A 9293-nucleotide genomic window follows, 5' to 3' on the forward strand; every position below is an offset into this window, starting at 1 on the left:
GCCTCCCACCGCCCCATCCAACCCCTGCTCCTTCCTGACTGCCCCCCGGGACCCTTTCCCCCATTCAATCCCCCTGTTCCCTGCCATCTGACCGCCCCGACCCCTATCCACCCCCCTACCACCCCTCCGAACTCCCCTGCCCTCTATCCAACACCCCCTCCCTGCTCCCTTACCGCGCTGCCTGGAGGTGGCTGGCTGCGCTACAGCCGCGCCGCTCGGCTGGAGCCGGGCCACGCCGCCACCGTGCAGTGCCTGGAGCACCGGGTCAGGCTGAGCTTGCAGCCCCCCCGCTTCCCGCAAGTCAGCTGTTCGCGCAGGAAGCCTGGGAGGGCTGAGAAGCAAGCGGCGGCTTCGCGCTCAGGCCCAGGGAGGCGGAGCAGAGGTGAGCTGGGGCGGGGAGCGGTTCCCCTCCGCGCCCCTCCCCCCGGGTTACCTGCTGTGGCACGGGCGGCTCCCCCCACCCCAGCTCACCTCCGCTCCGTCTCCGCCTCCCTGGGCTTGAGCGCGAAGCCACCGCTTGCTTCTCTGCCCTCCCAGGCTTCCCGCGCGAACAGCTGATTCGTGGGAAGCGGGGGGGGGACGGGGAGAAGCGGGGCAGAGTGTTCAGAGGCGGAGGCGGAGCGGAGGTGAGCTGGGGCCGGGGAGCGGGGCGGACAGCTGGAGCACCCATGGGGTTGGCTCCTAAGGCGTCACTTTTGGATAATGTGCTCAGGGGGAGCAGCCGCTCCCTCTGCTCCCCCCCAGCTACAGTCCTGGTCACTTCAACTTACCGGTTGTTAAATTTAGAAGCCCTTTTAGAACCGGTTGTCCCGCGCAGGACAACTGGTTCTAAAAGGGCTTCTAAATTTAACAACTGGTTCCTGCGAACCGGTGCGAACCGGCTCCCGCTCACCACTGGAGACTCCCCTTGCCGCTCTCACCCTAGGAGCCAGAGACCTCCCAGCAGGGCTGGTGAGTGCGGCCAGGGAAGGGGGAAGGGTGTGGTGGAGTGAGTGTCTGGGAGATGTGCGGGGGGTGCTGGGCTGTGAGGGTGTGGAGGGCGCTGGGCAGTGGGGGAGGTTTGTGTGTTTTGGGGTGCTAGGCAGTGGGGGCCTGTTGGGGGGTGCTGGGCAGTGAGGGAGATCTGTGTGTGTCAGGGCACTGGGGGTCTGTGTGAGGCATTGTTTAGTTGTGGTGGTGGGGCTGTGGGGAAGGGCACTGGGAGGGAGGGAGGAGAAATCTGTGTGTATTGGGAAACTAGCGAGTGGGGGGTTCTATGTGGGGTGCTGATGTTTATTAAGAGTTACCAGCTGGATTGAGGACTGATAGATCTGGACAGAGTTTATATTGAATGGGCAAATGAAAAAGATTGCAGGGAAAAACAGTAAGGTTAGTTTAGCCGTCTTTGACATTTCGACCAATAAGGAAATTAAAATGCATTTGTAATTACATATCTTATTCTTGGCTAATAATCATTTATTGATATTTTTTAGGAAAATTTTCAATTTAAAACACAAACTTTTGTTTTTCTTTTTTTACTTATGATGTCTATCTGAAAACCCATATAAATTGACACAAATTGCAAATTAAAACTTTTTAAATGTATAAGCATTTTACTCACTTGGGCGCATTTGCCTCATGGCACACAAATTTGAACTCTGCTTCAAAAATTTGCACGGAAGAAATTTTTCTTTTACCTTAATTATACTATCTTAGGAGCCCGCTATAACATAGTACCAAGGTTCAATACAAAGTCATATAAAAGTTATACAAAAATGCATAATGCAGAGATTTATCTACAACTGCATTGATTGACTGCTGTGTGCAGTAATATAGTGACCTCTGGACCTACAGGCTTCCACACACCGTCAGTGCCTTGCTAGTGTGCCATGCGCCGTGAGATATCTCTTCTCTTTGTGTGTGACTGTGAGTGTTTCCCTTGTGTGTGAATTTATTCAACAAAATCTTGAGCTTCATAATGGATACCATGAGTGAAAAGAAAAAGAGAAAAATAGAATCAGAGCACAGAGTTTTCAACACTGAATGGACGAATAAATACTTATATACTATTTCCAAAGACAAAATACTGTGCCTCGTGTGTCGCGAAACGTTAGCCGTTCCGAAAGAATACAACCTTCGGTGGCACTTTGAAACTAAGCATCCCAATCTCGCCAAATTGAGCCCAAATGAAAAAATAATTAAAGCAGCCAGTTTAGCGAAAAACCTTAGTAGAGAACAGCAAATTTTCAAGAAAGTGAGCACTGAGAACGATACAGTTACTAAAGTAAGCTTTAAAATTTCTAAGGAAATTGCTGCTGCTGGGAAATGCTTGACAGAAGGCGAGTTATTAAAAAAAAGTGTATGTTGATTGCTGTATCTGAGTTATGTCCAGAAAAGAGGGAAATATTTGAGAATGTCAGTCTATCACGCATGACTGTACGGAGAAGAATAGCTGACATTTCTACCAATTTAAGTGATCAGTTAAAGCAGAGAGTCAGTGAATTCTGCTTTTACTCCCTAGCTATGGATGAAAGCACCGATTTAAAAGACACCGCCCAACTTCTTATTTTTATTAGAGGTATTGATAAAAACTTTGAAATTACTGAAGAACTTGCTGGCATGTGCTCCATGACGGGTCGCACAACCGGAAAAGAAATCTCCAGTGAAGTGATAACGTGCACGAATGATAAATCGGGATTAGATTTCACAAACTTGGTGGCCATTTGTACTGATGGTGCTCCAGCTATGTGCCAAAACAATGTTGGAGCAGTTACTCTTCTTGAAGAATTTATCGGGAGAGAAATAACCAAACATCACTGCATTATGCATCAGCAGGTTTTGTGTAGCAAAGTCTTAAAATTTGAGCATGTAATGTCAGTGGTAGTTTCCATTGTAAACTACATCCGTTCTAGAGGACCAAAACATAGGACATTTCGAGCCTTTCTTGAAGGGGTAGACACCGAGTGCAATGACTTAATCTACCATACAGAAGTGAGGTGGTTGAGTCGAGGAAGAGTGCTCCAGCGTTTTGTTGCTTTGAAAGAGGAGGTAGCAAAATTCCTAGAAAATGGGCCAATAAAATTCCCAGAGCTTGAAAATGAGTCCTGGAATCAAGATCTCTTTTTCTTTTGTGAGATTACAGCACACCTGAATGATCTCAACATTCAACTTCAGGGAAAAAATCAACTTATATTTCAAATGTGTGCAGCAGTGAAAGCTTTCAAAATGAAATTGAAACTTTTCAGAAGTCAGCTGTCAAAAGGTGAAATGTGTCACTTTCCCACTTGTGCACAGTGTATCCCTCAGCACAAACACGCCGAGTTAGGAGAAAAATACGCAAAGCACATCATTCTTTTGATTGAAGAATTTGACAGAAGACTGACTTTGTCTAAAGAAGAAGACGTCCAGTTGAAGCTGATTGAAGATCCCTTTTCTGTGGATCCAGAGGAAGTGCCACTAGATTTGCAGTTGGAGGTTATTGAACTTCAGTGTTCAGCAGTTTACCGAAATAAGCACAGAGAAAGCAGCTTGCGGGACTTCTACAAAAAAGTCTGGACAATGAAGTTGCACTGAAAACGTTCAGCATTTTTGGACGCACTTACATATGTGAACAAACATTTTCCATCATGAACATGAATAAAAACAAGCAACGTTCTTCTCTGACTGACGACCATTTGGAAGACATTATGAAAATATCCACTTCAAATATGACCCCCAAATGCAACAAGCTTGTTGCCGAAAAGAGATGTAATATTTCTCATTAAATTTGCAAAGTAATTATGAAAATTACAAATGTTTTCTTTCAACGGAACAGATGTTTTTAATTTTTCCATGATTAATAAAAAAATTAAAATAATTTTAAAAATTGTTTGATTTAATTGAAAAATTCTTAATAAAGTATCACACACCCTTCCCCCCAAACCTTAGCTGTTTCGGCGGGGCGGTGCTGGGGAAGGAGGGTTTGTTTCCACTGGGCTGGGCGGTGCTGGGGGGGGGGGGGGGTTTCCGGGGGGCCGGGGGGTTTCGGCCCTCAGCTGTTTTCTTTGGAGTAATATGGCCCTCGCCGCTTTACGAGTTGTGCAGGCCTGGTATAACTGGTCTTTGCCCTCCAGTGCCAAATTTCACTCTTAGAGATTCTCTGGCATTGGGAAGAATTGACCATCTATTTCCATTTCCCCTGCTGTTTACACTCACTAATGTATCTTGTACTAAATTAGATTTTAAACTCTTTGGGACCAGGGCTGCCCAGAGGGGGGGCAAGTGGGGCAATTTGCCCCAGGCCCCAGGCCCCGCAGGGGCCCCCACGAGAGTTTTTCAGGGCCCCTGGAGCGGGGTCCTTCACTCGCTCCGGGGGCCCCGGAAAACTCTCGCGGGGCCCGGGCCCCCGGAGCTTCTTCCGCTCCGGGTCTTCGGCGGCAGTTCGGCAGCGGGCGGTCCTTCCACCCCGGGACCCGCCGCCAAAGTGCCGGGTCTTCGGCGGCAATTCGGCGACGGGGGCCCCCTGCCACCGAAGACCACAGGCCCCCTGAATCCTCTGGGTGGCCCTGTTTGGGACAGGGGCTGTCCTTTTAACTCTGTGTTTGTACAGAGACTGTCACAATAGGGTTTTATCTTGCTCCTGCGATATTAACTAATAAATACACAACAGTGGACAAAAAAGCAAAAGAAATATTAGGTTATATAAAGAACATGATATAAAACAATACTGAAAATGCAATGACATTATAAATTGCTGGGACGCTCTCACCTGGAATACAGCAGGTTAGAGACTGTATTACCATGACTCTCACTGGCAGCTTTTGTGTAACCACCCACACAGGTGACAGAGGCAAGCGGGACCCCATCTCCTTCATAAAACAGGAATGCAACATCTCCTTATCATGCACCTGTTGTCAGAAATGACACAGGTAGATATCCGAGACGGTCAAATGTTTTTGTGTAAAAACTTTTTTCTGATGAAAAATATCCTTTTTGAACATGAACATCTGCATTTAAAAAATTGAATCCTTCCATTTTTTCTGATTTCTCACTGAAATTTTAAAAAATCATTTTGATTGAGTGGGACTCAAAACATTTTTTTCCCCATTTTTCTTCTCCCTTCCCCCTTTCTTACCCATTCCCTCCCTGCTCTTGTCCACTGAAGAAAATCATACAAGTGTAGGACTGGAAGGGACCTTGAGAGGTCATCTAGTCCAGTCCTCAGTACTCAAGGAAGGACTAATTCCTGACAGTTGTTTGTCTAACCTGATCTTAAAAACCTCCAGTGGCAGATTCCACAAACTCCCTAGGCACATTTTTTCCCCAGTGTTTAACAACCCTGACGGTTAGGAAGTTTTTTCCTAATATTCAACCTAAACCACCCTTGCTGAAATTTAAGCTTCTTGTCCTATCCTCAAAGGTTAAAGAGACAATTGTTTACCCTCCTCGTAACAACCTTTGATGTACTTGAAAACTGTTATCATGTCCCCCCTCAGTCTTCTCTTCTCCAAACTAAACAAACATAATTTTTTCAATCTTCCCTCATAGGTCATGTTTTCTAGACCTTCAATCATTTTTGTTGCTCATCCGGCCTGCCAGCCAATTTAATCTGGCCCTCGAGCTCCCGCTGGGGAGTGGGGTCTGGAGCTTTCCCTGCACGTGTGTGCCATGGTCCCCGGAAGCAGCAGCATAGAAGCACGTAGGAGCAGCCAGGGGGCTCTGCACACTGCCCCTGCCCCAAGAACCACCCTCAGAGATCCCATTGGTTGGGAACTGCGACCAATGGGAGCTGCAGGGGCAGCGTCTGTGGACGGGGCAGTGCGCAGAGCCGCCTGGCCATGCCTCTGCGTAGGAGCCAGAGGGCAGACATGCTGCTGTTTCCAGGAGCTGCTTGAGGTAAGTGCCGCCTGGGGCCTGCACCCCTGGGCCCCTCCCGCACCCCAGCCCCCTACCCCAGCCCTGATCTCCCTCCCTCCCTCCGAACCCCTTGATCCCAGCCCAGAGCACCCTCTTGAACCCCAAACCCCTCATCCCCAGCTCCACCCCAGAACCCGCACCTCCAGCTGGAGCCCTCACTCCCCCGTACCCCAACACCCTGCCCCAGCCCACAGCCCACTCCTGCACCCTGAACTTCTCATTTCTGGCCGCGCCCCCAGTCATAGCCCTCACCCCCTCCTGCACCCCAACCCCAATTTCATGAGCATACATGGTCTGCCATAGAATTTCCATACCCAGATGTGGCCCTCAGGCCAAAAAGTTTGCCCACCCTTGCTCTATGCCATTATCTAAATCATTGATGAAGATATTGAACAGAATTGGACCCAGGACTGATCCCTGCGGGACCCCACTCAATATGCCCTTCCAGCTTGACTGTGAACCACTGATAACTACTCTCTGGGAACGGTTCTCCAACCAGTTATTTACTCACCTTATAGTAGCTCCAACTAGGCTATATTTCCCTAGTTTATTTATGAGTAAGTCATGCAAGACAGTATCAAAAGCACTGGTGGGCAACCTGCGGTCTGCACACAGCCTGTCAGGATAATCCACTGGCGGGCCGCCAGACAGTTTGTTTTCATTTGCACGGCCGCCTGTAGCTCTCAGTGGCTGTGGTTTGTGGTTCCTGGACAATGGCAGCTGCGGGAAGCAGCGCGGACCACAGGGACGTACTGGCCTCTGTTTCCGCAGCTCCCATTGGCCGTGAACGGCGAACCCCGCACGGCCACTGGGAGCTGCGGGCAGCCCTGCAAATATAAACAAACTGTCAGGTTGCCCACCACTGATCAAAAGCATTACTAAAGTCAAGATATACCACGTCTACTGCTTCCACAAGGCTTGTTACCCTGTCAAAGAAAGCTAGCAGGTTCATTTGACATAATTTGTTGTTGACAATTCCATGCTGACTGTTACTTATCACCTGATTATCTTCTAAGTGTTTACAATTTGATTGCTTGATTATTTGCTCCATTATCTTTCTGGCTACTGAAGTTCAGCTGACTAGTCTGTAATTCCTCGGGCTGTCCTTATTCCTTTATCTATAGATTGGCACTATATTTGCCATCTTCCAGTCCTCTGGAATTTCTACAATTTTCCATGTTCATTATATTAGATGTCCGATCGCTAACCTTTCTGGTGAAAACTGAATCAAAGAAGGTATTTAGCTCTTCTGCCATTTCCACATTTTCTGTTATTGTCTATCCTTGGTATTCTTCTTGCTTCAAATGTATTTGTAGAATGTTTTCTTGTTACCTTTATGTCTCTGGTTTATTTAATCTTGTTTTGTGCTTTGGCCTTTCTAAATTTGTCCCTACATGCTTGTGGTTTTTTTTTTTTTTTTATATTCATCCTTCATAATCTGATCTAGTTTCCATTTTTTTGTAGGACTCCTTTTTGATTTTCAGATCATTGAAGATCTCCTGGTTAATACAGAGTGGTCTCTTGCCATACTTCCTATTTTTCCTATGCAGTAGGATAGTTTGCTCTTGGGCCCTTAATAATGGCTATCTGAAAAACTGCCAACTCTCTCAAACTGTTTTTCGCCTTAGACTTGCTTCCCATGGGATCTTACTCACCAACTCCCTGAATTTGCTAAAATCTACCTTCTTGAAATCCATTATCTTTATTCTGCTGTTTTCTCTCTTACTATTCCTTGGAATCAGGAACTCTATCATTTCTCGATCACATTCACCCAAGCTGCCTTCCACTTTCAAATTCTCAACCAGTTCCTTCCTATTTGTCAAAAATCAAATATAGAACCGCCTCTCCCCTAGTTGCTTTCTCCGCCTTCTGAAATAAAAGAATCTCCTATGCAGTCCAAGAACTTGTTGGATAATTTGTGCTCTACTGTACTATCTTCCCAACAGATGTTTGGGTAACTGAAGTCCACTATCACTGGGGGAGGGAGAGCTCAGTGGTTTGAGCATTGGCCTGCTAAACCTAGGGTTGTGAGTTCAATCCTTGAGGGGGCCACTTAGGAATCTGGGGCAAAATTAGTACTTGGTCCTGCTAGTGAAGGCAGGGGGCTGGACTTGATGACCTTTCAAGGTCCCTTCCAGTTCTAGGAGATAGGATATCTCCATTAATTTAATTTAATCACCCCAAGTCCTGTGCTTTGGATGATTTTGTTAGTTGTTTTAAAAAAACTAATCCGTCTCTGGAGGAGAAAAGGGGAAGGGGGTACAAATTCCAAACATGTTTCATTTCAGTTTGCATCACATTTTTTAATAAGCCTTTTGATAGAAAAATTGAAATATTTTGTGAGAGTTTTTTAACAAAGTAAAACCAGTTTTGTTTCCTTTGAAAATTTTCACTGAAAAGAATTGCCTTTTTTCACCAGCTCTACTATTGAACTTTAGTTCCATTATAATATATTTCTCTCCTATACTGTCCAGCCCTGAGTCTGCTCAGTATTCACACTTCAAACAAAGCCTAAAATTTGTGAAATGCCCTCAGGCTTACATCTGAGTGGTGCAGACTCCTTCTCTGCTTATGCTTAAATCAAGGTGATCTATTATGTACTGGGACTATAATCTAAATAATTTTCCCCAGCTATTGAGGAGCAATAGATCTGCATGTAATGCACATGCTTTGATAATGTCTTCAAAAGTGCAGTCAGAGTGTTATTGTTAAAGCATTTATTTTGCATTTTAGAAAGCGAAAATAATCTAGGAAGACTGAAAATAAAATAAATTTTACAGAAACTATACAATACAGTTTTGCAACAGCATAAACAAAGTAATAAAACAGTAATGCTAGTAAGAATTTTATGTTACAAAGGAAAAGCAAAGAGATAGTTCCACTTACCAGCAGTTGCCTGTGGGAGCTCACCCAGATCTCTTTACATCGGGAACTAGCAGCATCTGAAAACTGCAAAGGAGACTGACCATGTGACTTTTCCCCCCTGTCACTCCTCTCTCTAACAGTCATGTTTGCCTGATTGGTTATTTTGAACAACTTGAATAAATACAAGCCATAGCAAGCAGATTCCTGATCCCCACAGTCAGTATTTGTAACAGGAAAGCAAAATATGTGAGCATTCAGTTCAAGGAAACTGACTCATCAACACTCCTTTGTGCATTAACTGCCAGCCATTGTGTGACATTTTAAGCAAAGTATCCAATACATTAATTTGCATATTAGCAAATGTGCAAATTACCCTAAACTTCATTTTTAAAAGCTTTATGGATAGAAACAGAGGTCAGTGGAATGGGACAAAGGAAACAAAAGTGTAGTTCTGGGTAGAGGCAAGGTGTGTGAGGGTCATGTACCCTCCCCCCAGTTTTATGCCTTCCATTTAGCAACAGCTTCAGAGGTTTTCAAGCTGGGGTACGCCTCCC

General features: G+C 45.8%; 1 protein-coding gene across 2 annotated transcripts in view; it reads right to left on the reverse strand.

The window, feature by feature from the left end:
• The window catches only part of LOC112125758, a 36434-nt gene extending 27542 nt beyond the window's left edge, over positions 1-8892 (reverse strand). For both annotated transcript variants that reach the window (XM_026663148.1, XM_026663147.1), the window contains exons 1-2: positions 8761-8892; positions 4727-4865 (exon numbers count right to left, since the gene is read on the reverse strand). In XM_026663148.1, coding sequence (XP_026518933.1) covers positions 4727-4865; positions 8761-8883 — 262 coding nt within the window. In that variant the 5' untranslated portion in view covers positions 8884-8892. The remainder of the gene's footprint in view (positions 1-4726; positions 4866-8760) is intronic.
• Positions 8893-9293: the final 401 nt, after the last annotated feature.

Source organism: Terrapene carolina, unplaced genomic scaffold (genome assembly GCF_002925995.2).
Source record: "Terrapene carolina triunguis isolate 2854851 unplaced genomic scaffold, T_m_triunguis-2.0 Scaffold32710, whole genome shotgun sequence".
Taxonomy (NCBI): Eukaryota; Metazoa; Chordata; order Testudines; family Emydidae; genus Terrapene; species Terrapene triunguis.